Raw genomic sequence first — 27,377 nt, forward strand, 5'->3', positions numbered from 1 at the left:
TGTTTTTTCATCAGCTGTTTCATCTTTCTGTGACTTAATCTCTGAGTGAAGCCACTTGTAACATAACTTTTTAGAGGAATCTTGTCCAGTGAATTGGATCTCTGTGCATTTCCTTTGTTCACATAATGGCATTTTAGAAGGGACTAACACAAACATTTTTATTTAGACTACATTCATCATTATTTAAATATTGATACAGTTTTTGCAATAGTTACCAAGAGTTCCCAGTACCAGGGGAAAATAAAACATAGCCACATGCTTGGCTATGTTCAGCGCTTTAGCAAGCCTCTCCATCTCTCAGCTGAACATGCATGGTGATATGTGTTAGTACATTAAATAAGTACAAAATAAAGCATATGTTAAAAAAGAAGTTTCTCCGTGGACCTGGAGAGCCACAGCCTCCTCCTGCCATGCCAAAACCCCGGTGTGAGAGCTGTTGTCTGGACTGGGATGCAGAGTGCAGGATACACAGTGGCCAGAGCGGTAATATCTAATGAAGGAGAGACCAAGGCTGGGGGACAGTGAGACACCTGGTGCTGCAGCCCACGGCAGCAATCCTGCAGCTGCCTCCTGTGCTTCCCACTGCAGGTCAGGGCCAAAGCCTACAGCAAAGGGCGTGTCTCACCACAATTAAAAAAGTAAGCTGCCTGCTGGCAAAGCCCTGGAGCAGTAATGAGATAGACACATTCCTCCTACCATCTTCAGGAAAAGTGAGACATGCTGCTACTGACATACATAAATAACACCTTAAAAAACTCCAACATTGTCAAGTATGCCCAAGCAGGGCCTTTCCTCCTCAGATATGGTGGTCCTATTCCCTCACAAACTGCTTTTTACAAGCCAAGACAGGCAAACCTGAGAGAAGGAACATGTTTCTGTTCTGCTCTGCTGGAGTATTTAACCTGGAAGCCTGAAGGTCGCAATTTATAACATAGGAAATAACGAGCCTCCCCCAAAGTGACAGCTCTGCACAGCCCTAGGAAAGATCCTTGGCCAGCATAAATGTGGTGCTACAGAGGGAGCAGTGGCCAGAGGGAAGAGCTTCCTGTGATGTCTGAGGGAGGCTGAGCTTCCCTGCGACTGTGGCTGTGATGATTGAAGGAGGTTGTCTGAAAAGTTTTGGTCTCCCTTCAAGAAAGAGTAGGAGCACTTCCTGTACCTGATACTGCAATGCAGCACAGCCTGAGCTCTGAGCAAACACTCCTGACAGCCTGGACATTTGGGAGCTATGAACAGCTAAGGACCAGAGCCAGCCCTTTTCACCTAAACCTTTGCAGGTTAGAAAGGGGAGATCACAGTCCCCAGCTCTTCCCTGGGCTTTCTGTCTGCCCTGCACATCCCTGGGTGTCATATGGTGACCTCACCCATCTGGTCCCTCTGTGGGCAGAGCCAGGGCAGACATGAGCTCCCCAGCACCCTCCTGGGCTTGCAGGGCTCGCAGAGCCCCAGCACACGCAGCAACTGCCCCCAGCTCCTGCCAGACACAGACCCCAGCACTCCTACACCGACCCGTCAGAGGAGGGTTTGCTATACACACTGAGCCTGGATTGGGTTACAAATGCTGGCTGTTGCATGACATGGGATACAACTGGGACATTAGACAGCTATTAGAGACAGCTCTGTTGCTTCATGCCAATGAATGCTTTTGCTGCCATATATTCTGCAAGAGCCCGGCCTGCCCCTGCCTTGATGCGGGTTCAGGCACACTGAGAGATGATGTTGGAGTTGCAGTCTAAGCTGTGAGTGTGATTTCTTTTGCAGTTTTCGGGCCCACAGCCAGCACCAGGTGGGCTGACCAAGTCCAGGTAGTATGGGGACTTGAGGAAGCGGCGGTAAGAATCCTTTTCCATGAGGGTGAATATTTTTCTCTGAGCCTCATCAAAGCAGGACAGTGTGGGCTCCAGCACGTTGTGGCTTGTTTTCTCCCGTGTGCATGAATCCAAGTTCACCTGTGGGCCAAAGGGACAGTGTAAGTAGAACCTGTCCCAGAAGGGCATAGGAAAGGGAATACCCAAGTGTCTCTCTACCATGTGTGCTTGGTGAGCAGTTGTCCGAAACGGCTGTTTGACACCTTGTAACCTCAGCAGAATCTGTGCAGCTGGATACCAATGCATCCCTGCTACCAGAAGAGCTGTCAGGAGAGATTGAAACACATCCCTCTGGAATGCAACCAGCAAGGAAACTCAAACTACATGGGAGCAGCTGAAACATTGGAAATCATAATCTTCTGGGGCTTCTCCCATTTGAGCGTGCACATGGAATGGCCATATGGTTGTAACTAAACACATTTTCTCTTTATCCAAGTTTAATATAAAGTCAATAAAAACTCCACCATGTCCTTGTTAATTAGCAGAGAAACAGAAGCCTTCATCTCTTGTGAAACTACCTTTGCTTGCCTGTGCTACTGGTTCAGAATTTAGAGTGGTGCCTTTGCCCAAGGAATGTTTAGTGCACATACCTCTTTTGTGGCCTGCACTGAGATGAACTCATCGTAGATCTTCCTGGCCTTGGGGCTGAGCTTGGCTGGTGACTTGGTTTTCTTGTATTCCTCACAACTGACCCAGAACTCGATATTCTCCTCACTGTACTCAGATTTGAGAAAAGCACGGAAAGCAGCCAGTCCTCCTATGGATTGTTCAGAGGAAAACTAGGTCAGAAAAGAGTGTTGGTCCCTGGAAAATCGCACCCCTGAATCCCAGCAAACAGTGATTTTGGGTTCTCCTCCCCAGAGCTGAATGAGGAGCTGCCCTGGGGCTGGCAGTGGGGACAGCTCATGCATACCAGGGAGGCTGGAATTCAGACAGGCCCCATGGGGATGTCACACGTGGGGCCCCAGCTGCCTGTTCCCCCACTGTGACCTTCAGTGTCCCTGCCAGGGGAACACAGGCAACTTGTGTGTTCTCAGGAGGCCTCGAGGAGACAGCCAGCATGCTCCACACAGTGTCAGACCATGGGAACAATATGAAGGCAACCTCAAGGGCATCAATGTAGCTTGTCCACAACTAATGGGAAGACAAAGTTTCCCATGGGCTTAGCTGCAAATAATATCTCCACTTTTTGGTTCTTGTTTAACCCACCACTAACTGTGTGTCCTGGTCTTGCCCTCCTCTTGCACAAGGGCTGAACCTGTTGCCTTCAGAAAAGAGGCAGCACAGCAGTAGGCCAAAACCACACTCATAATACATTGGGATTGACCCCTGCCTTGTATCTGAGCAAGAGGCCCCTTCCCCACCCCTCTCAGAGGTCTGTGTGGCCAAAGGAGCTTCTGTGTGCCCCTAAGAGATATAAGTCCCATGTCCCCTCTAGGGACTGCTCACAGCAGACATATGCTGCAGGCAGCGTAAGAGCCCTCGTCACTTACTGTCATGATGGATCAAATTTTCCAAAGAGTCTGCCCATTTTCTCACTTCCTCTTGGCTAGGTCTAAGAGGAGACAAAGGGAGAAACACAGGGCTGAGTTAAAGAGAGTACAGAAAGGATAAATTTGGTTTGTTTCTCAGCACCACTAAAAAATCTTTTTCCCTGATTGTTGTAAGAGCATACACAAAAGACTGAGAATGAAGTATCAGCTTGTTTTACAGATATCCCCAGGGATCCCAGATCTAACCTACAGAAATTTGTCTACAATCCTCATCACCAGCCATGGACTAGAAATTAATTTTCCTGGAAAAAATGCTGTTGAATTAATATTTACTTTGTGCCGAGCTACATCTCTTGCGGGAGCACAGACCTGGAATCACTCTTACAGGTCATATGAGTGAACTCCAAAGGGCTGATTTCTTTAACCTGCCAGGGGAGCAGTAGCTATGTGGAAGAGAGGAACATGGGGACTAGAAACACGTAGGGAGCACATCCTGCATTCATTTCCTCTATCATACTAAAACACCCTAGGGTTTGTCTGTTCCAGGAGCAAACCTTGACTTTTGGAGTCCTCTTTGGAGAGAACACTTGTATCCTTGCAGCTTGGGGAGAGCAGTAATGCCCTGACAGGCTGCTGGCTGCTTTGTGTGCCTACACCTCTGTGCAGCTGTGTGGACCATTGCACGAATCCAGTGCAAAGTGGCAGGGATGCTGATTCTGCAATGTGTCCAGTTGCACTGGGTCTGGAATGGAGTCATTCCCCTGTGTAGGACACTGTACACACCCTCCCCTATGCACATTCAAATTGAATCATGGAAGTGGTTGCAGGACGGGACTTCTAGTTCAGCATTCTTCATGGAACTTGAAGTCCTCAGGTGCTGACAGTCAGCTGACAGGACTATCAACACCTGAGGGCTACTGCCACACTGGATCCAAGCACAGGTATGGAGGCAGAACAGGGAAGCAGGAGCAGAAACACTACTGGAGTCTAGCTTGGTGAAAGAGTAAACAACATGCTGCAGCCAGTCTGGGATTAAATAGGTGACAGCACCTGTTCTTACCTCTGGCTTAAAGATATCTTCTCCTTCTTGCCCTGGGAAGAGCTATAGTCACAGGAATCTGACTTCTGCAGCAAGAAGCCCAGACGATGCTTCATGTCTTTGGCACTGAAAGAAAAAAAACCAAGGAGGAGATTAAAACAATGCTTTGCACTCCCTCTGCAGCCTCCTCACTGCACAGGCTCTTCCAGCATTACTCAGTGACACAAATGCAGGTCACTGAGAGGGACTTCAGTGCTGATTTTCCACTCATCACATAATGCACATTTTTGTTTCTAGACAAATGCAATAATGCCAAAGAAGTAATTTTTTTTGTTCAACAGCTTCTTGCTGAGAAGGTCATCAGCCTGGAAGCAGATGGCAAAGGGGGAGAAGCTGCTGCTTTTCTACTGTTTACAGTAAAAATATTGTGATAGAAAAGCATCACCATGCTGTGTGTGTCACCTCTCTTTGAGCTGATTTGCCCAGCTGCCAATGTGTGGTTCTTACACCCTTATTAATCCTTTCCTGCAGCCCCTGCCATTTCCCCACCTCATCACCCAGCCACAGGAACAGCAGGGCCATGCCGGGCCACCCCAGCAAGCCCATGACACAGAGGAAGGGGATGAAGTCAGTGGCTTGGAGCAAGACTGTGGGGTTAGATCAGGGGATGAGCCAAGAGCTTCACCACAACCAGCCCACGCTGACTGCAAGCTGCTCCCTTGCTCCACAGCAAGCTCCTCTGAAGATTCATTCTTAATTCTGTTCCACCTTCCAGCATGCTCAGGACAATCATTTCCTCAGCAGGTTCTAGATATGCAGCTGATACTGGCCTTGGGACCTCTCTGGGTTTCCTTCCAATTTAAGGAGGGACAGGGGTAAACCAGTCCTGCTTGCTCAGGGGTGTAGGCCCTGGCCTGCCCCAACGTGCAGTGATAGTGTAAAGCAGGAAATTCTCCTTCCCCGCAGATATGAGCCTGGAAAAGAGCAAGAAGCTATGCCACAGGGCTGAGCTCTGGTAGCTGCTCAGCCCCCCAGCACTGCTCTCTGCTCCAGCACCCTGTCAGTACTCTGTCCTGGCCATACCTGATCTCACTGCTTGCCTTGGAAATGTTTCCTCAACAGCTCCAGCATATGGGGAGGGCAAAGGGAGCTCACAGCTGCTTTAGAGCAGGGTGCCTGTAGCCACCACCAACATCCAGGCACACATGGGAACTCTGGGCTGCCAGGCTTGGACTGCCTGGCACTGTCGTGCTCCTTGCCCAAGGAGAAGAAGACTGCTCAGGTCTGAAGGAGGGTGGCAGCAGGAGGAAACAAGACACTACTGCTCGCAGCCAGTCCCACGCTTTCTGGGAGACAGGGATTTTGCTGGGAATCCTGGACAGAGGTGTTTAAAAGACGTGAACTATTTTTTCTTGCATTTTTCCAATTTTTTTTTTATCCTCATCAAATGTTCCTGCAAACTGGAAGTGTCAACGCTTTTCCCTTACATTTTCAGCACCTGTTTTAAAATCCAATCATGAGCAGGAAGCTTTAACCTCCAGATGGGAGCCAGCTGAGTCTCTGCTCACATTTTCCCCACCCACTGCACAGCTGCTGGGAAGCAGCCTCCGGAGTGCTGCTGAAGAGTGGGCAGAAAGGCAGTCCTGCACCATCAGAGACCTGCACAAGTTTGGATGGCCTGGATGAGCAGGAAGCATTGTGCCTCTCTCCTGGGCATTTCCAGGCCCCAGAGCACCTGAAAGGGAGTGACACCTCTCCAGGAGAGCTTGTGCCAGCCTAGACACCCCTCATGCTGGGCTGTGGGACAGGCCATGCTGCCGAGGGCACATTTGGGGCTTTGCAGGCTCTACTGATCCCATGCATGGGGGTGCAGCCAGGTCCTGCAGGGCTACAGTTCAACCCACCCTAATTGTCAGCACACCACATGGGTGTGATGAGCCCCGCAGTGCTGTGCACTTGGGTGCAGCCTACCCTGGCCCCTCACCATCCCCCGGAGAATGCAGGCTGATCCCGCACCAGCTGGTGCCGCATCCAGATCCATCATGCCTCGCATCCCTGTCTGCTGGCACCCAGGTCTCTGGTCCCACCAGGCTGCATTTCTGCATTTGAAATTATTTCAGGGGATAATCCATAATTTTTATCCTGTCTGCCTTGCTTCCCCCTCAAAAGAATAAAGAAAATTTAGCAGAGAGGAGTCAAAGGAGAAAAGGGGTTCAAAGACTGCAGCAGAAGCAGCTGACAGGAATACCAAAATATCGCAATGCTAAAAGCCGCTGTTTTTGATGATAGGGATGATGGGAAGGAAGGCTTTAGAGTTCCCACAGCTCAGTACAAAACCTCTCTGCAATTCTGCTTCTAGCTGAAAAAAAAACCCGAAAGCCTCTAAGCAATCATTTGTATCTAATCTTGCAAAATAATCAGAGCCAAATCTGTCCTCCTGCCTCGGACAAAAAGCGCAATGCATCAGCGTGTGTCCGGGCTAACGAGACCATTACCAGATGCTCAGAAATAAACAGTACCTTTTTAAGCAAGTGGCTGGCAGTGCAGCGAGTCCTTTGCACATCTTGCTCCAGAGGTCGATTCAGTATTCCAGGAAAAACAACCACGCAGGAGGCGGCAGAGGCTGCGCACGGGATTCAGTCCGGTCTGTGAGGCAGCTGCGCTGCCTTGGCTCTGTTTTATAGCCTAGCCCAGACAGCCCAGCAGCTCTGGGTGACCCAGTCAGGAGTCAGCACAACAGTAGCACCCGTCCCCTTTTTGCCCACCCAAGAGGAAGAGGGTGACGTATAAAACCCAGACAAAGGGGTGAGAGAGATTGAAAACCTTACCAGAAACGAAGCTTGATGTCTGGCTGCAGAGGTGGATTCTTTTAAAAGGGCTCAAAAAAGCTTTGGGGACTTCTATAGCAGGAGGTTGGAATGGTGCAGATGAAAAGCAGATTTTTGGGGGGCGGGGGGAACACAGTAAAAAAGGTCAGAGAATCAATTCTGAGAAGCAAGATGAGCTTTGCTGGTTCCTCTGGTAATTTCCTTTCCTCTTCTATTTAAAGTAACCTGGATTAAGAAAGGGACAAGAATTTTAAACAGAAAAGGTTTTCATAATCCCAACAAATGCAGAAAATAGAGCTCTTAAGGAAAGAAGAATGTAAATTCACCAGGGAACTACCCAGGCAGATGAGACTTTCCAGTTTTATTCTAGAGTCATATGAATATATATTTTTGGTGAAGCTGCAACAAAAGCTTGGGGGGGGGGAGGGTGTGCAGAGCCCTATTGGAATATAAAATGTGCATGTCTCAGCACAAGCACACAGATTTGAGGATAGCTCACACACATGCATGAAAAATACGAATTTAGGAGGTTGGCAGCACATCTGCCTTAGATATGGGTATCACTGCAACACCTTCTTTATTTGCATTTGCAAAATCAAAAGCCAGACCTCGGGACTTTGGTATCCCCAAGGGAAGATGGTTAATTAAAATAAAAGGCTTAACTGTGCCTGCCCAGAGAAGTCTTTGAAGCAGTTCTGAGGGTACTTTGTGCTAAAGAATGAACCCATGAGAACCTGTGGGGGTGCCTGCACTGCCCTGGCTCTGCTGTAGTTCCAAGGAGAACAGAATGACTTCTTGTTCTCAGCCCTTGGATGGTGCAGAAGAGTTGCCCCTCTAGGGAGAGAGCAAATTGGCCGATATTTATCAAGTTGCAGCTCAGCACAGCCTGTACCATCCTTATCAAAGAAGGGAAGGCTTTGGGCAGATGGACATGCATATGGACTGCTGCTTTTCCAGTCCTGCTCCCACTGTGAAATAAAGGAGCTTCTGATTAGCAGCAGGTTGCCTGCCCACACTAGTCACTGCTTCATCCCCTCTCTCAGAAACCTTTCAGTGTTTTGCTCACAGTCTGCAGAAGTCACAGGATGGGTCTTTCCCTCTTGTGTCTCTAGAGCTTACAGCCAGCAGTGCAGAGTCCAAATCCCAGAAGAGTTTACCTGCCTTCACATACTGCATCCTCTCAGATCGTTAATTGTGCTGGAAGGCAATCCTTTAATTAACTGTAAAATGCTCTTGCAGGAGTGTGACTGTCCTGCTACGAAACCTGAGGCAATGTGCCTGCAAGTCCTGCACTGTTTGGACTAAAAATCAGCTCCAGCTCAAGGCGGTGTAAAACTTTACCTGAGTGAATGCCCTCGTCCTTTTAGTGTTGGTGAGTTGACAGCACTTGGGTAGACCTGTACGAAGCAACTGAGCACTGGCAGAGTTGGTGCCTAAACTCTCTGGTGTCTTCTGCTTGGGGAGAAGTCAAAGGGTAGAATATGGCCAACAGATAAAAGGTAACTAATTCTTTACTAAATATCTAATTAATTTAATTTGACTATCAAACTTGTGCAATGTTATTCAGTGTTGTGCAATGACATTCAAACAATTCAAGAGCCCATCTGGCTGACACAATCAAGGTGTTTGCAAGCTGTAACCTTGCCCCTCTCTCTGACAAGGTTAGAGCTCTGGCTCAGGCAGGTCCCAAAGGCTGTTTGCTAGGGCAAGGAACTTCTGTGCAGAACACAAAAATTCTGCAGTTTGTCTGCAAAATGTTATATAGCCAGATTTAGGAATGTCACACTTCTCTGTGGATTGTGAGCATGTTTGCTGCATGGCTGTAATGACACTCAAACACTGGTGTTGTTGACATCAGGTCACCTTCTGCATTCCCCAACTTCTGTGTGAGCAGGCTGTAATCAGGAATTTCTGGTAGTGACATCACAACAGCCAGCCTAAAGGGCTTTGCAATTAATTTCATCCTCCCTGGACTGGGCATGGAGACTCCTAGAAGTGCTGCAGTTGAAATTTCCCTTTTTCCAGTTCATTAACACTGACTGGCTCAGCCTGGCCCCCACGAGAGGAGTTTGGGCTTGTGCACTGTTTCTCCTCTAAGCTGTGTTTCCCAGCTCTTGTAGTTTAATATCCTCTCAGCTACTCCAGCTGGTCTCCAATCTAAAGTATCCCCTTCCATCTCCTACTGTCACAGGCAGGCTCCTTCTCCCAGGGTACAGACTGTGCTGTGCTCAACACCAAACTCTCCTCCTCCTCCTTGCCAGCTAGTGAAGCAGCAGCTCCTGCCATGTTTTATGCCTGGCACGCCATCCCTGGCTTGCTTCACCTGCTCATGGAGAACACAGCAGAAAGAATGGGCTGGGATGCAGGTCTGGGGGTGGGTCTGGGCCATCCCTAGGCCATGCAGTACTTTGGAGGCACCCAGAGGCTCCCAGAAGCCAGCACGATCATAAAAGTCTGTGGTACCCGCCGAGGCATCCCTCATCCCTGCTGCATCCTGAGCAGCTGGAGAAAGTGCTCTGAATAGGAGCTTTCCCTCCCACCACTGCCGGGGAAGAACGTCACACACGTGCACTCACCCCCGTACATGAGTGCATGTGGGATGTCCCTGGGCTCCACTGCAGCAAGAGGCAGTCCGTGGGAGGAGGCTGGGAGCATGAGGAGTCCTGCTGCTTCCATGGTCATTGCCCAGAGCTGAGCTGCCAGAGGCTGTTGCCCTCCCACCCCCATCCCTCCTCTTCCCAGAGCAGCTGCCATGAGATGGGAGTGCACCAGGAAGATGCTGCTGCTTTGTGTCACTGGGAGGGTAACATGGGGGCTGCAAGGATGTGCTGCTCAGCTAGGGCCTCTCCTGCCATGGCTGCCTTCCCCTGCCTGCCTTGCAGGGGCTGTGACCACTCTTGCTCCTCCGCCGTCACTCACATCTCACAGAGCCAGTCAGACACCGGGGGAAGGGCTGAGCAAATGCCTGAGTGTGCGCAGTGGACACTGGGCAGGGCACTCCCCATCTTTCCCATGGCCATCCACGTCCAATCCATGTCTGGCAGGCATCATTGGTGAGGAACTGGAGCAGCTCCCACACAGCTGAGAAGCACCAACCAGGGTGGCACTGGTCCCCAAGCCCCCAGGCTGCAGAAGCCCTCCACCTGTAGCCACTTTGGTGACATTTCTGCCCAGGCGAGTGGCCCCAGTGCTGAGCCCTGTTGTGTGAAGGGGACCTGGACTGCTGAACTCCTTGATGTGTTTCCTCCATAGCCCCAAGCACTCTTTGCACAAAACCCCTTCTAGTACAACCACCCACTGCTGATATTTTCTCCAGTAGACCTGTTGGCAGGTAAGATTTCCTTCCAGCACCGAGGGCTGCATCTTACCCATGCAGGCGTGTGGCTTGAGTGAATTACAGCTAATGAGCTGGGAGCAAAGAACCCTGGCAGAACCACTGGGGTCTGAGCTTGGATGGATGAACTCAGCACGTGTCTGTGCCTGACACCGCATGCAGCCACATTTCCTGTCCCAGGGCACTGACTGGGGTCTGACCTCCCTAAGAGACACACGGAGAGGCCACACTCATCCCCATAGGGTCCCTGAGCTGGTGCTGGGACCCCCAGAAACACTGTCCCACAGCAGAATCTGAGGAAATTGTCCTTTCCCATAGCTCTGCAATGCACTATGTGACTTCACACATGCCCTGGCTCTGACGGCCAGCCCCCAGAGGCAGCCTGAGGAGTGGCCCTCTCCCTCCCAGATCAGCCCTGGCAGGAGGGATGAATCACCCTTCTGCAATATGGGTAATTTGCCGCTCACACAGAAACTTTCTCGAGCACATGGATGTACCTCCAGGCTGACTCAGTCCCCTTTCTGCTCTGCAGGCACAAGGCAAAACGGAACTCTTAAAGGCAAAGCAGCTTTAGTTTGCTGTCGCAGTTTCTTGATGAGCCAGCTCTTCTCTGAAATGATGCTCTGTATATGTTAGCACGTTCGTTTGGAACCTCCCTTAGCTCCAGCTTCATGCAGTTCATACAACCAAACATGCAATCCAGACAATTTCCCCATGCTCTCAGTTATTTCCTACTTATATGTCCACTTACACCATCAGTGGCCTTTCGTAATTTCTAAGGGCTTGGAATTTCTTAATCATTCTAAGGGAGTGACAGAAGTAATATTTTTCTTTGCTTCAACCCCAAGGTTTTGGGCTGACTACTTTTCTTGTTACTGCCCAGAAAAAAAATTTCAACTTGTGTCAAAGAAAGAATTTTGTTCAGCCCAAATGGATGTTTTTTTTCCTTTCCTCGTTTGGATTTGCTAATGAAGTAAGTGTTGTTTTTTTGTGTGATGGTTTTTTGGTGGGGTTTGTTGGTTTGTTTGTTTGTTTGTTTGTTTGTTTTTTGGGTGATTGGTTGGTTGGGGTTTTTTTGTTTTGGTTTGGGGTTTTTTTGTCTGGCTATTGTTCTTTTTTGAGGGACATCAGACCACAGGAAAATCTATTATTTGAGTAACTTGCCTTCCAATTTCTCGAATCTCTGCCTCCTCATCCATTTTGATTATCAGCTCCTTAAACATTTCCTGTTAATAACTAAGACAGCTTGAATAACACTACACCACAAACTAGTCAACATATGGCTGTTCACTGATGCTTTCTCAATACAAAAAACACTTTGTAATGTCTCATTTAGCCACTTTTAATATGGATTTAATATGGATTTTATGACTCTTTAGGCCAATATCGATAGCATGTCATATTCACTCATAAATCTATTTCACCACCACAACTTCCTCATGAAAAAACTATTAAGCTCATTAGAAAAGGTCTATTTTTCCATTAGATCATGTCATCTGGTATCAGTGACATTTTCCAATGTGCCTGCTATTGTCCATACTAACAGAGTTCCTGCCCTTATCAACAGGTTAATAGCTCTGTGACTGGACAGCTCACCCCTTCTTAACCCACTTTAATCATGAAGGCTAATCATGAAGAATTGTTAAGGTTGTAAAAGACCTCCAAGATCAGCAAGTCCAAGCTTTCACCAAGCATCTCCACCCCGACTAAACCATAGCACTGAGTTCACCATTTCCCTGGGCAACTTGTTTTGATCCTTAATCACCCTTTCAGTGAAGGAATTCTCCCTGATGTCCAGACTGAACCTCCCCTGTGGAGCTTGAGGCCATTTCCTCTCATCCTCTCACTAGTTGCTGGGGAGAAGAGTCCAATCCCTGCCTGGCTCCAGCGTCCTTTCAGGCAGTTGTAGAGAGTGATAAGGTCACCTCTGAGCCTCCTTTTCTCCAGGCTGAACACCCACAGCTCCCTCAGCTGCTCATCACAAGACTTGTGCTCTCCAGAGCCTTCAGCACCTTCATTGACCTTCTCTGGACCTGCTCCAGCACCTCAGTGTCTTTCTTGTAGTGAGGGGCCCAGAACTGGAAACAGCACTTGAGGTGTGGCCTCACCAGTGCCTCACCCTCACCATCCCTTCCCTGGTCCTGTTGCCGCACTATTCTCCGTCCAGGCTATGATGCCCTTGGCCTTCTTGCCTGCTTGGGCACAGCTGGCTCATGTTCACCCACTCTTGACCTCCAGGTCTTTTTCTGCTGGGCAGCTTCCCAGCCACTCTGCCCCAGCCTGGAGCATTTTGTGGGATTGTTGTGACCCAAAGGCAGGAGCCAGCACCTGGCCTTGTTAAGCCTCATGCAGTTGGCCTTGGTGCATGGATCCAACCTCCCCAGATCCCTCTGCAGAGCCTTCCTGCCCTCCAGCAGACCAACACTCCCAACCAGCCTGGTGTCTGAGAACTTGCTGAGGAGGCACTCAATCACCTCTTGCACATCATTGATAAAGATATGAAACAGGACTGGCCCCAACAGTGAGCCTTAGAGAACTTCACTGCTGACTGACCACCAACTGGACGTAACTCCAGTCATCACCACCCTCCGGGCCCAGCCATCCAGCCAGTCCTTAACCCAGTGAAAAGTGCACCAGTCCAAGCCCCAGGCTTCCAGTCTCTCCAGGAAAATGCTGTGAGGAAGATCAGAAAGCATAGCTTATTTCCAGTATTGTTTTCTTTTATAAAATGAATGGAAAAGAACCACTCTTTGTTGGGAGAGCTCTTTAGCCTATTCCTCCAAGAATCTTAGGCAAGCCAGTTGCACTTCGCTGATACAAGACTGTGTGGATCATTCCCAGGGCTGTGTAGCCCCAGGCAGGGAGACACTGTCTCTGCAATGGACACTGAGCTGCTGTTTATTTAAATACACAGCTTTGTATTCCTTCTTGCTCTTCAGGAGCTGTTTGCACTGACTGCTTGGGGCTTACTGGGAAATCCCCTGTTGAGCCAGGAGCTGTGGTGGGCAGTGGTGGGACTGGTCTGAGTGACCGTGTGGGGCCCATCAATCACGTTTGCTCGCAGCCAGTGGTTGGCACACACCTCTCACTCGTGGGTTGATTGCTTCACCCTAAGGCATAGAGGAGGAGTATGCATAAAGGGAGACAGGAAGAGAGTTGATGCGTCAGAAATTAAGTTGTCTTTATGTGCAGTGTGCAGCAAAACCACTTCTCATGCCTTCTGCACCCTAGCAACCCAGCTGAGCAGTGACTCCTGTTCTCCAGCTTTAAAAAGCCCAACCCTTCAAAGTGAGTGAGCTATCTTCTGCCTAGACAAGCGCTGTAGGATGAGTTACAAGCTACAAAACTAAATCTTTCATCACTGCAGATGCAGTGGGATCTACTCTCTTGACTTCAAATGGACCTTTCTTGCTCCTTTCCCTCTTACCTTTGCAGTGGCAGCTTAGCAAGATTAGAGGTGCCATACCACAAGGCTCATGCCAGGGAACAAAATCTAGAGCTTTGTTGACTCGTGCAAAGCCCAGAGGATGTTTTGTCAGTAAGATCATGGTTCTGTGTCCCAAGTATGTTGATTGCTGCTCTGGACACAGTTTAGTTGATGAGTTCTCTAAGCCCACTCACAAAAGGCAGCTTAGAAACAGCAAGCATCTGTCACTGCCCATCTCAAGGGTATGTCTGTTATTTAAAAGGTGACACTTGACAAGCCTGTGAATGGAGTGGCAAGAATCACGATTTGAGGCTAAAGAAACACAAAAGCAAGGACAAGCAGCTGCAGCAGAGAGACGGCACCTTTTCAAAGGCACCGTGTGATGTCAGCGTGCTGCATACAATGGCTGGGCTGGCTGGGGAAGAAGTAAAAGGTTTTCATGTGGCCTCAGCTTGAGGGGCAATTCCAAAAGGTGCCATGTACCCAACGGATCAGTCGGCCCTGATGTGCAGCTAGTTTGAACCTCACAAACAGGGAGAAGAGGAAATGCTGACAGCAGTTGATCCTTGCCTGAAGTTTCTTGACTTCTGTCTTGGAGGTGACTTGGACAAATAAAATAGCAAGTAGCAAATATCCAATGTAGGAAACATGTGGAATTACTACCCTAAGAGAATGTGAATTGCTGTGGAGACTGGTTGCACGGGACTGCGTACCTTGTACAACAGACACGCAGAGGCTTCTGGAAAACAGATGCTGCTTGCTGAGCCCGGTTTTGTCAGGACATCTTGCTATTTAAAATTTATGTTGCAAGAGTGCTGAAAATCTAAGCAGGCCTGAGTTTCACTGTGCCACAGAGGAAGATTTTAAAAAAAGATAGAGAAAGAGCTGTGAGCGTAATCTATGGGACATAGTACACAGCTGTGCCCTGCAGCTGATGTTTAGAGGAACAACATTTAATGCCTTATCATTTAGAAATTTCTTCTTTTTTAAAAAAAGAGGGGAAAATTGTTTCATGTTGTTACATTTTATCCTTCTGAACTTCTCAGCAGTATGAAAGCGGCTGAGATTTTAGTGTCTCTTTTGAAACCAGTCTTTCTGGTACTCCAGATGCAAGCTGGATGCTAAAGACTGCAATTACTGGCTCAGCAGGTGAGCCTCCAGTAAGCTGCTATCCCAAGGCATGTTCATGCTTTGGTGTTTCAGCTAGAAATAAGTTTTAATGCGAAAGAAAAAATGTAGGCTTCTACACATGTTTTGAATCAAGCCTCTAGTATATCCATAACTGGTTTGTCTAACACAGGATCCCTTGCATCATACAGGAATCTGACCAACACCTACTGCAGTAATCCTACGTGGTCATCCACAGAGGACTTGTGGTGCTAAGGAAGTAATGAAAAAAACCCAAAGGAGATACTCCATTGGGTAACCTTATAAATGGAGCCAAAAAGTACATTATGGACCTGGACTTCCTCAGATCCAGTATGTTCAGCTCCAGGACACTGTCTCTGATCCCTGGGGAGACAAGCCAGCTCTAAAGATGTGCATCACACTGAAAGGAGTAGTGATGCTCAGTATTGTCATGGTGTAATTTGACTGCCATGATGCACAAAGAGTTTTATATTCCATAAGTACAGAGTGTTTATCTTATTTATTCATCATAAGAAGCTGCAGGTAGTGACAAACTGTGTTTCCCCATTTAGTGAAATAATGCTGCAGTCCCACTCAGCCCAGCTAAACCTCACCTACTGAAATCTAACATGAGATTGCCACGCAGTCTAATTTCCCTAATGGACTTGTCTCACCTGGAAAGGATTGCCAGACACAAACCCTGGGTTGTTATATTAGAGCTATAGATGACCATCAAAACTTACCCAATATCCCATCAGCCAGCAAATCTTGCTTGGCTTGTCCCCTCCCTGTGTCACTGGGACAGCTGCACACCACAGCCACAGTGCCCTGTGCATTCACCTCTGCTCCATGGGACATGCCCTGCTCTTGTGCTGCCACCAGACACTAGCTGTATTTCTCCCTGTCCTGTGAGCACCAGCATTTTGGGGTGCCTGTGAAGGAAGGGCCAGGCTGAGAAACAGAATGGAGACACACTGGCTTGGAATGGGAAAGGCTAAAGTCATGAGAGCTGGAAAGGGAAAGAATAGCCAGTGATGTACAGAAGGGGCAGGAAGGTCTGTGAGGAGAGGCCCTTGAGATGAGCCATGGGAAAGAGGAGGACATGTCCCACAGCATCTGGACAAGACAATCCTTGGGAGCCCTCTCCAGCAGCCAAGGATCTCCAGGGACATTCAGCTGTCTCTGGAGGGAGCATCTGCATGTGCTCAGTGGTGGCTTTGCTGACCTGCAAGGGAGGTCACAGTGAACTGAAAGCAGCACCTTAGTGCTTTAGGACACTGTAGTAGAATCTCTAGGAGAACTGTGCCACACGGGCTCCAAAATTATTCTTCAGCTTCACAACACCCAACTGTCCTTGCTGTCATCTTGTGCTTAAGATTCATCATGGAGAATCATTAATATTCTCCATGAGTAGGAGCAGCTAAAAATAGTGCTAATATAACAAGGATGAGAGATTAATCTCAAAAAGGAGCAAGAAAACCCAGAAGCCCCTCACCATTATTATATACTCCCATAGCTTTCAGACATGCTTTGAACATCAAATGCTCTTGCTGCTGCCCGATCCCCAGAGAAAACACAAACCAACAGAGTGTCAGTTTATGCGGTGCTTTATTTAGGGGCCCCGAGGACCTGAGGACTAGCGTCTCAAAGTCAGGGTCCCGAGTTGGTTACAAAAGATGCTTATCTTTTATACCTTTGTTACAAATCTTACTTCATCAGCCTACGTGCAGCCTCCTACGTATTTTACTTTAAACATTCACATTCATCTTACAGGTAACCTTTCTAAAGGCTATAAATTTTGCACGCTTGCTCTAGCTAAAATAAAGGTTAATTCTCTAAGCTTAACTCCCACCATAGAAACATTTTATTGGGAACCATGTAATCATATTTCACAAGTAATTTGTATACCTATGTACTATGTGCTCTACTAAGTCCTTTAAACGTTGTTCCTTGCATCAGCAGATTCTCAGGCCTCATTTCTCAGGTTTTGTTCTCATGGGCCTGCACAGGAACCAACTCCTTAGCCTAACTACTGCTAACAGAGGCCTTATGGCAACATTGCTGTTTGTTAGGCAAAGAAGCAAATTGCTTGTGACAGTGGCAGATGCCTGGAAGGCTTCATATTGGAGTGATTTATTTTTGCTCCCTCTTCCTTCAACATACCTTGTTGCTCTCCATCATTTAACCCTGTTTCCTTCAACCAAAATATATGGGGCTGAGCTGCCAGCAGGTACGCAGAGCATCTGGTAAGCCATCACATCAAACCTTTCACTGGCACAGAACAAGATGGGCATCTGTCAGTTTCTAAGTCAGTGTCAACAAGGCAACTCCCAGTCTTTTTTCAGGCTCACCCTCAGGGTGCTGCAATTTCTGCCACGTGCAGAGGGTCTGTCCCTTCTGATGTGGGCTTGTGCATCTGCAGCTCAATCCACCAATAAGCCCTGCTGATCTGTAAAATTTTTAAGATCTTGTTGATGAGAGACAAGCAGAAGGCTCTAGAGTGGAAACAACCAAGAGCTCAGGCTGCCATGATACCCCAATCCCTGGTGCTCACATTCCTTCAGCTGGTGCAAAAGGTATTGCTGGCTGCAGGAGGATACACACACAAAAAAAATCTACTTGCACCTCACCAGATTAGCTGCCTAGAGACTTCTCAAAAGCTGCAGGAGCTCCGAGTTTAACCTTAAGAAAAAAGGCCATTTCTCTCCCTTCGTGGAGCCCTTTGAACAGGGTGACCCCCTGCCCTGGTGCTGTCTCTCACCTGTGTCACACACGAGCTGACTTCCCCACACCCTGCATAGGCCTGCACAACCCCTGAGCAATCCCTGCCCCACTGCGAGTATAATGCAGAAGAAGTGGCTCATTTAAACTCTCTGAATTGCTCCGGTGGTTTCAGGGGGTGCTTACCTCTCCTGTTTTAGTAGACAAGGGCTCTAGGGAAGCTACCTTGAAATCCAAGCGGTATTTAGAGTGACAGGCAGCTGGTGCAAAACAGGCCCAAAAGGCAGTTTGGAAAAGATAAATTGGGTAGAGGCCTGGCTCACTCCTCCCACAGCCACAATAAAGTGCTTGATGTGTCCCTTCTCTGCACTTGATCACGTTCTTGCTGCCTGTGTTTCATATTATGCAACTGATTGACTTTGCAAGATGTGAGAACTCCTTGCCCTGCTCCCTGATGTGTGCTGAAGGATGGAGCAGAAATCAAAACAAGCCCTGAAGCTGCCTGGCTTCCCTGCTAATCGCTAATGCTCAGATCCTTGTGCTACAGTAGTCTGAAGTCACCACCCTATGTTTTACTGGTCTACAAAGCTGTTCTGCTGCAGTTTCCCAGTGAGCACTGGGATACTTTCTGTATCAAGCAGAAACTGTATTCTAACAGGCCTTTTCTCTTTGAGGGTTAATGAGCACCTCCCAAAGCAGACTCTGATCTGTGAGATGTTAAGGAAGGCAGGAGTCACAGAAGCCAGCTGTCTTGTCAGCTGCATCCCCACCACACAACGTTTAAGTCACAGCGGTGTAGCCAAGGGCACAATCTGCTGGAGAAGTGCCCTAACCCCAGAATATGTGGCTCAAGGCATTTCTCATGGTGGCTCAGACTGCTCCCACTCAAGAATTCACTGCCCTAGGGCCAGCATATCCCACCGTAGCATCTTCAGCCTGGTGCCACATCTCCAGGAACGGTCCTCAAAAAGGACTTTCCGCCATGATGCTTATACTAGGGGAGAACAGGGTCTGTCAACAGATGACACACACATTGTGTACTCTCATATCCAAGGTACATCACTGTGATCTTGCTGAGTTTCTCAGAGTTGCTTGGCTGCATGAAATCTGGTGCTGACAAGAGTGGGTTTGCTGCTGTATTTTTCCATTTGCCTACATCCAGCTGTGGATTGCCTTTACTTACAGCTCCTGGCTAACGGAGGCTGAACCTCAATGTGCTTTTTAAATTCTCCAGGGGATGTATGCTTGGTCCAAACCCCATCAGGGCAGTACAGGAGGCAGGCTGGACTCTGTCACCAGCAGAGACCAAAGTAGGCTCAAATTTTGAAGAAGTTATCACTAAAATCTTGCTTGTCTTTGTTCTGTATGAGTCACATGAGGTAATATGCAGTACATAGGGGAAGGGGAATGGGGATAGCTCTAAAAGCAGGATTTTCCTCCCCCACTGCAATTTCCCTCTCATATATTACCTAGAACTGTTCATAAGAGGGAAGGGGCAGGATATTCTGCCCTCAGCCTTAGACCAAAAGTCTTGCAGCAAATAATTCAGTCTAAAAATGTTTGCTTGGTATCACAACAAAACAGTGACAGACCTGGAACCCAAAATCAAGTATTATTATATAAGGACATGAAAATTATTCTCAGCCAAAACTCCATCAGATTTTTATCCAGCTATTCTGTGTTCTGCTGCTGCTAATATATTTTCAGTTAACCTGTTTCTGTACTGGTGCAGAAACATGACATCTCGACCAGCCTCCACTGATGAACTAATTGACCTAATTATCCAGGGTTTGCAATTCAGTGAAGCAAATACTTTGTATAGCAGCAAGTACATCAGATCAAACCTCCAGGGGCATATGTGGAGACACTCTCACTCTTCCCAGTCAGTCCAGAATCCCTAGATATACAGCCATGGAAGGGTAGTGCTGAACCTAGCATGTACAGAGTTTAGAAACAGTTTAACTGCAGACTGGAAATGAGGAAAAGCATGGAGATTTAGAACATGAATAAAAGAGGTGAAAATTGGAAAGGTCCTAAATATATGTTAGAGATTTGAAGAGTTGAAACCTTTGATTGTTATGTAGTAAGTGTATTAATATTTTAAATGTTGATAATTTTGAATTATAATGTAACAGTGAGGAGCTACCTCCGTGGTCCCTCTGGGGGGGCAGTGGGGGGGGGCTGCTTGGTCACTGGAGGGTGCCCGCAGCCCCCCCCCCCTCCCCCCCTTGATGCCGGAGCGGGCTTACCTGCCGTCGGGGGAGCCTGCCCCCCCCACAGACACCGGAGCGAGCTGTCCGCCGCCAGGGCCACAGGAGAGGGGGCCTGCCCCTCCTCTACAGAGGCCTGCCCCCCGCCGTGGGATGGCCCGCACGGCTCACGCGTAGCCCCTGAGGTGCCGGCCCGAGCCCCATGACCCCCGCTGCTAAATGGCTGCCGCAGGGCAGCCCGGCATACCCGTCCCTATTCCCGTGCCGCTTCCCCCCACACCAACGCCAGAGCGGGCTGCCCCGGCCCCGACCCCTGCTCGCCGCCACCACGGGCTCCTGGCTCCCGGCGCCCGCAGCGGCCGCCATCGTGGGTCTGCCCTGGGCTGCCCCACCGCCGCCAGAGCTGCGCTCCCAGCCCCAACCCCCGCTCCCACACCGCTCCCACTGCGGAGCCGCCAGAAGCATACACACCCTCCCCATCGAAACCGCGAGACCCCCAAGCCGCCTGGGTCTCTGCCCAGCCGCAGCCGCAGCATGGCCGTCCCGCTGCTGCCGGACCCTGGCTCAACTCCCGCCATGAGCTACAGTGCCAATTGCAAAATAACCCCCTCCGGGGCGACCCCGTATCATGGACATGTAAATGAAAAAACCCAGTGCACACTGGGACTCTTTTTAAAACCAAAAACCCCTATAAAAACAAATCAATGAAAGTTTTTTTCCTGGGTTGCAGTGTAGGATGTACACAAAGTATTTATTCTATCACCATCTTCATGAACTGGTGAAACCAGGTAGGTTCATGTTTTCCCAAGCCCCTGCCTTTGGGGTGTCTTCTGCTAATGGCCCATCAACGCCTGGCCCATGACTCACAGGTAACTCCCTCCAGGAGTTATCTCTGTTTAATGGGCCATCAAGGACCCACTTCACAACTCCTCATCCCATTGTGAGATGCTCTGCCCAGGGGGAGGAGCCAAGCATTCTCACCTGGATATAAGCTGGTATGTGGGACAGTGCAAGCAGCACTTACCTACTGGATTCCCAGAGGACCAGAGCTACCAGACCTTTCTACAGGATCACTGCTTCAGGAAGACCACCTCACCTGGACTGCTTCCACCATCCTGCTCAGGTTGTATTCTGACTCTGTCAGTGGTCCTTTGTGTTATTGCATTTATTTTATTTCATTTTTACCTTTTTACCTTTCTTCTTATTAAATTATATCTCTGACTTGGAGCCTGTCATTCGTTTTGCTTTCAAACCACAACAGATTTAAACCCACAAAAGACAGTACTAAACCGTGTATACCCTAAAGTATTAATAGACAATTTTTTGTAACTCGCTGTAACCTAAAGATACCCAAGAAAAGGCAAGACTCCAAGCCAACCCAACGAAAATTAGAACTCCTTGGAGACTCTGGCGAGGAAAGAGTTCTCCAGCTTTGCAGGAACTTCAGGCTGCAAAGCTGACCAAGACCCTCCTCCTCAAGGGTGAACCCAGCTGCTGCTCCCTCGAGCCACCCTTGTAAGAGCTGATTAATAAAGGCATTTTAAGGAGGAAAATATTATCTCCGCCCATTTTTAACAATGAACAATCCTGCATCGGGAACGAGGAGAGGGAGAGTGTGCCATGCACACAGACAGGCAGCTGAAGGTCAGTGCAGGATGGATGAATGAGACACAGAAGCTTTATTCAACTACATGACTAAGCAGACAAATTTTTTTCCCAGAAGGTAAAAGGCCACCATGGGGCCATGCTACCACGAGCACAGAACAGTGTGCAGAAAGGGAACCTTAAACTGTACACACTGCCCTTCCTGCCACCAACAGCACAGGGTAAACTCTTCAGATTTGAGACTTACCCGCTTTTCCTCATCTGGACATGTTTGCTTTCCTGGTGGCCCATCAGGAGAAGCAGTGGTGTGTGAATTGCTGCAACCTCCATGCCATTCTCTGAGCAGGACGTGGGGTCTTGTGATCCCTTGTCTGTGCAGGTCTTTTGGTCATGCCATAAACACAATCTTCAGTTTTACAATCAGGAATGGTATTCTAGAAACCCAGTGTTGGGAGGAGTGCTCTACCTTATCAGCACAGGTCATTATTATAATCCTCACTCTGTTGTTTTTTCCCCATTCTTTAACTGGACTACAATTCAGGCTTCACTTCAGCCTTAATATTTCTGTTACAAATCTTTTACACACCTACTTCTGGGATAATCACTGTGCTCTGTCTCCTTCAGACAATCAGTAAGAGGCTGGAAGATGAGTATTGCTCTTCAAGGAGGCTGCAGTCTGACTGGAAAGAGTCCAGAGTGCAGACCTAAAAGGTAAGATGGAAGAATTTGTTCAATCTAGAAGCGGGCAGACCAAAGGGATGCAGGGTAATGATACATGAAGTATCTAAATATCACAGCCATAAAAGGCTGCAGTTTGCAGAGAGGAAGATGATAAACTGTTAGTGTGTCCATGCTGGCTAAGGACAAGAAATGTTTGTCCTCAATTACACCAAGTGAGAATTAGATTAGGCAGCAGACAAGATTTTCCAGCTGTAAGATCATGAAGTACTAGATTGGATCACCTGGAGAAGGGCTTATAACACCACTTTTAAGAGCTCCCACTAAAAACATAATTTATCTATCTCTGCCTTGGAGCTTGCTGAAGCTCTAGATGGCCTTTCTGCATTCCTTCAGAAAGGTTTTTTTTTGGGAAATGGTAAAACAGGAGTTTAAAGTTCAGCTTTGGTCTCCACATTTGTGGAGATCTGTGGCTGAAAGTTAGGTGCCTGGCATGTCCTGATCCTAATGATCCCACCTGGCTGCCTCAGAGAAAAAACACTCAGGTCTTGCTGATTAGCAGGGACCTCCTGGCTCTGTACAATCCTCACCTTCCCACTCTTCCCAAGCTTTGTTACCTTTTGACCACTGCCATAAGCCAAGCCAGGCTGCATCATCAAAAAAGTTTGGTGGTTTTTTTTTTTTTTTTTTTTTTTTTTTTTTTTTTTTTTAAGCTTAGTGGATTTCCACCTACTCTTGCCCCAGGATTGTGAAGGAAGTTGAATTTCTGGCTAGAGACAGCAGCTCACAGTGACTAGTCCTGAGGGAAAAGATGATATCACTGTTTCTGAGTTTCCAGTTAATTGTATTTACTGAAGAATACATAACATTAGAGTGCCTTGAGCTTTGGCCAAGTCTGTAAAAGTAAATAAAGACAATTCCAGCCTAATAGCCTAATGTTAGAAAACTGACCCTTGGATTATTTGTGAGTTCACTTCTTCCAAGAGCTAGAATAAACCTTAATGTGTATGATGTGAAATAAGGAGCACTGGACTCATACCTTATCATTTCAGCAAAGAAATGTGTTTGCTGTAGGGAGGAGGCACCTCTCCTCCTGGTGACAGGCCAAAAGACATAGCAGCCCCTTCCTCCCAGGGCTTGTCTGGTGACCCCTCTGCAGCTCAGCAGACTTCCAGTGACCTTCTCAGGAGGATGTGTTGCAAAATGTGCTGTGTAACAAGGCAGCAAGCAGAAGGGGAAGTGCTCCTCAAAGGGAAGAAGGCAGGAGCTGAGGTTGTCCCCAGCATTAGCTGCTGTGTCCTCACTGAGGACACCATCCCACAGCACCTGAGCATAGCAGGTTGCACAGGGACCAACCAGTGGCCATACACAGCCCTGGGATAGATCAGAGGAGGGGACATTTAGGAAGACCTAGGAGGAGATGGGATTGGAGACAGACAAGCCTACAACAGAGCTCAAGACCTGAGTTTAAATGGAGCTCCTGGTCCATCAGCAGAGGGTGTGGCTGGGGGCCCAGGTGGGGCTTGTTGGGGCAGCTAAGTTTGTCAGTGCCCTCAGGGACTCTGATATGCTGCCCTGCACCCTAAGCCTGCTCCTGAACAGCAGAGCCATCTCTGCCCTCCCATGAGGAGCTGTGCTCTGCCCAGAGGCTATGGCAACCATCAGGTAGGTGCTGGCCTTTCTTCTCTGATCCTTTCCAGCCTCTCTTCCCCATGGCCAGTGGTGCCAGCTAAGGTCCTGCTGACTCCTTCTGTGCTTTATGAGCACACCTTGCAAATTGCTCACAGCAACCCTAACGTGGCCATTTCTGCACAGTACAGCCACATTATCCAGCAGCTCTCTCATTGGTCTTTAATGATTCAAACCACAAAGCTATTTGTCATCCTACATCTTCTTTCCCAGAGAGTAAAAGTCAATCAGTGTTTTCAACTTTGCTCTGAAACTGCCTGCCTCCCTCCTGCTTGTTCATGCTACCAGGAAACCATCTACAATAATGACTTCCTTGGATGTCTAGTGCTGTGTTGCAGTGAATTACAAGCTCTCTAAACATCCCTCCCTCCCTACGTCCACCTTACACAGAAACCATGATTTGCTGCCAGAAATTCCACAATGAATTGGGTTTTGAACCCATCAAATGGCTGCTTTTTAAATTTTAATCTTTATGCTCAAGAAAAGAAATATGATTTGGGCTTCCAGACCTTATTTCCTATTTTGAACATGTAAATCTTAATCCTGCCTTAGTGGAGAAATAAACTCTTGAAAAACAAATGCGCCAAAAGATCTGCAGAGTCAAAGCATGTGGGTGTCCTGTGGCTGTCAGTGAGCTCTGGTGGCCTGCTGTCACCCCAGGGCCCTGGGCAGCACCTGGTCACACAGCCCAGGGTCCCTCTGAATGATGGGCTGCAGCCCACAGGGACTTCAAACAAGAGGCTTTGCAGAAGCAAATCAGCTCCAAACACAAGCTTAGGGTCTCTTTTATTTGTCCTTGTTAGGATGTAATAAAGCATTAAAACTTGACCGGCACATGATAATCGTATTAGACTTGCAGGAGTTTTAAAATTAAAAGATAGTAATGTCCCTAAAATTAAAAATTCAAAACTAGTGTTTTCTATCATCTTGATGTTTTGATTTGAAGGAATAGCCATTAATCAGAGGTAATTGAAATGAAAAAATATTTTAAAAATTAATTATTTAATTGCCTGGTCATTTTTAATTAAAGAAAACAATTCAATTATTGAATAAAATCAGATGTGCTTAGGTTCATTGCTAGTCAGCAATGAGTTTATACGTCTGCTTAAATTTCACAGAATCCTGGAATGGCTTGGGTTGGAAGGTTTGTCATACCACCTTCTCCTGAGCAGCAGATTCACAGCAGGTTAGTGGCATCCCTGAGCTCCTTGACTGAAATTTCCTACCCCACACACATGTCAGCATCCTCCCTTCCATGTTGTGGAAGAGCTGTGAATGTCCTATTTGTAAATATCCCTTCTTGGGCAGTTTGTAGTGCATCACCTGCCTCAGAAAGCCCACACAATAATTTGTGCTCTGTGGCTCATCAACAGGCAGAGATGTGGGCTGGCCTTTGAGTCCACAGCACCATTTCTGGCATCTTGTGGGGCAAGCTCCATGCAGTGCCAAGCTCCTGGTCCTCTGCTGAGTGTGCTCCCTGGCATCCACATCTCCTGGCTGGATGGGGCTGGCCCTGGAAAACAGCACCTCGGGCACAGAGCAAAGCCTGAGTTACTTTTGGGGAGAGCAGCTGCTGTTTGGATGGGGCTGAGCATGTGTGCAGGGAAGTGCTCGGGAGGGTTTTGCTCATCTCTGTTTCAGCCTTGAAAGCAGCTGTCAAAAGTCACCGGGCCTGGCTTCAGGCCCAGTTCATACAATTAGAAAAGTATTAGCTGAACTTAATAGGAAAATCGACATTAAGCAGATAGGAGCTGGTACAGTTGTTAAAGACTGTGTAGTGTTTTTCCCTGGCAGAAGCCCAGGCTAATGGAGGGCTTCCAGCATCCAGAGCAGCCTCCAAATGAAGGCTTAATTGGCCTCTGAAGCCACTCATATAATTACAAACACTTCTAATGAGGCATGAAAAATACAAGAGCCTGGGTCTGGGACACGGAGGGAAGAAATTACCTCATTCAGCTTAGAAAACAAAGCAAAGCTGCTTTCCTTCTTCCTTACACTGAAATCCTCCCAGCTCTTGCCTGGACAGCAGACTCCTGTCAAGTGCTAATTTCCAGGGCAGTGCTAAGACCGAGGGGAAATCTAACATAAGAAAAAACTTCTGCTTTCTTCTGGCTGTGGGGGACACCTCTCCAGGCCCCTCACCCCCAGGTGTGGGATGGGCACTGAGTAGACGCAGGGATGGACTTCGACTGCCCACTGCTGGTGCGCACAGCCCTGCCTGCAGCAACACAGCTGATTTGGCAGAGGATTTTTTGTTTGATTCTGCCGTAACTTCAGCTAAATGCCCCCCTTGATTTGTTCAGCACCTGCTCCCTGGAACATAAACCTCTGCCCATTACTCAGGAACAGCAGCAGCATCTGTAGCACCTATTTCAGCCACAGCCACACACTTTCCCTGCCAAACCAGGGAGCTGCAGCCTCTGGAACACATGTCCCAGTGCAAACTGGTGGAGAGTCCAAGGTACAGCTCCTCAGCTGCTATGCTGGGTTGAGGCAAAAATCAATGGGGTTTGTGCTGGTTGTTGGTCTATGATTTTCTGGTTCACTGGGGGCAATTTGTTGGCTTGTTTGTTTGTTTTCAGGAAGACTCTCAAGTCTTACTGACAGAGTAACCGAGGTCTCGAAGGGAGTCAGAACGCATCTGCTCCAACACTCACAAAGAGCAGGGAGAAATGGGAGATCCTGTATCCTTTCTATAGATCAGGTGGCACTTGGTCCCACCAAAAGGAAACTTCAATCAGAAATGTTAGGAAGGATCCAGAGGCAGTTCAATCAAGAAGGCTTCCTCCCTGTACCAGCACCCCGCCCAGCCTTGTCCAATTAGCCATGCCATCATCTCAGCTAATTAGCTTATTCAGAGCTTTGCAAAGTCACAGAAATATTGCTCATTCTTTCAGTATCAATTCAGACCACAATGCACCACTTCACCTTATATTTTATTCTAGTGTTTATTACTAAGGCCAGGGTCAGGAGCTGTGTGCATCCAACACCTCTGTTGCCAAAGCTCACAGCTGCTACTGCAGGGAGAGGAAAAATTCAGGAGAAAAATTCCAGTGGTCTTGTAAGGAAGGGAGAAGGGTGGCACAGGGACTACCAGGGCAGCAAGGAGGCAGCAGTCAGCTGTGTGCCTGCTATAGGGTAGATAAATACCGCTGAGCATCACTTTGGTGCAGGCTGGTTTTCACCACACACCTTGTGGGATTTGAAGGCTCATGGCCCTACACACACCTCAGCCTTCCCTCTTGGACACTGCGTCCCTCCTTTTGGAGAGCTCTGGTGCTCATTTCTCATGTGCCAACACATACCTCACACAGTGTCCATATAAGACTTCTGCGTCACTTGCACTGGGCATGAGAG

At 48.2% G+C, this 27,377-nt stretch overlaps 1 protein-coding gene across 1 annotated transcript; it reads right to left on the reverse strand.

Annotated features, from left to right (window-relative positions):
- Positions 1 to 144: 144 nt before the first annotated feature.
- RGS4 (regulator of G protein signaling 4) lies at positions 145 to 7,089 on the reverse strand. The gene is made up of 5 exons (XM_083867436.1): positions 6,920 to 7,089; positions 4,422 to 4,526; positions 3,362 to 3,423; positions 2,459 to 2,625; positions 145 to 1,949 (listed from the first exon to the last, which is right to left on the reverse strand). Exons 1-5 carry the CDS (start codon positions 6,961 to 6,963, stop codon positions 1,698 to 1,700), a joined length of 630 nt encoding a protein of 209 aa, XP_083723562.1. The 5' UTR covers positions 6,964 to 7,089; the 3' UTR covers positions 145 to 1,697.
- Positions 7,090 to 27,377: the final 20,288 nt, after the last annotated feature.

Source organism: Zosterops lateralis (genome assembly GCF_965231275.1).
Source record: "Zosterops lateralis genome assembly, chromosome: 9".
Taxonomy (NCBI): domain Eukaryota; kingdom Metazoa; phylum Chordata; class Aves; order Passeriformes; family Zosteropidae; genus Zosterops; species Zosterops lateralis.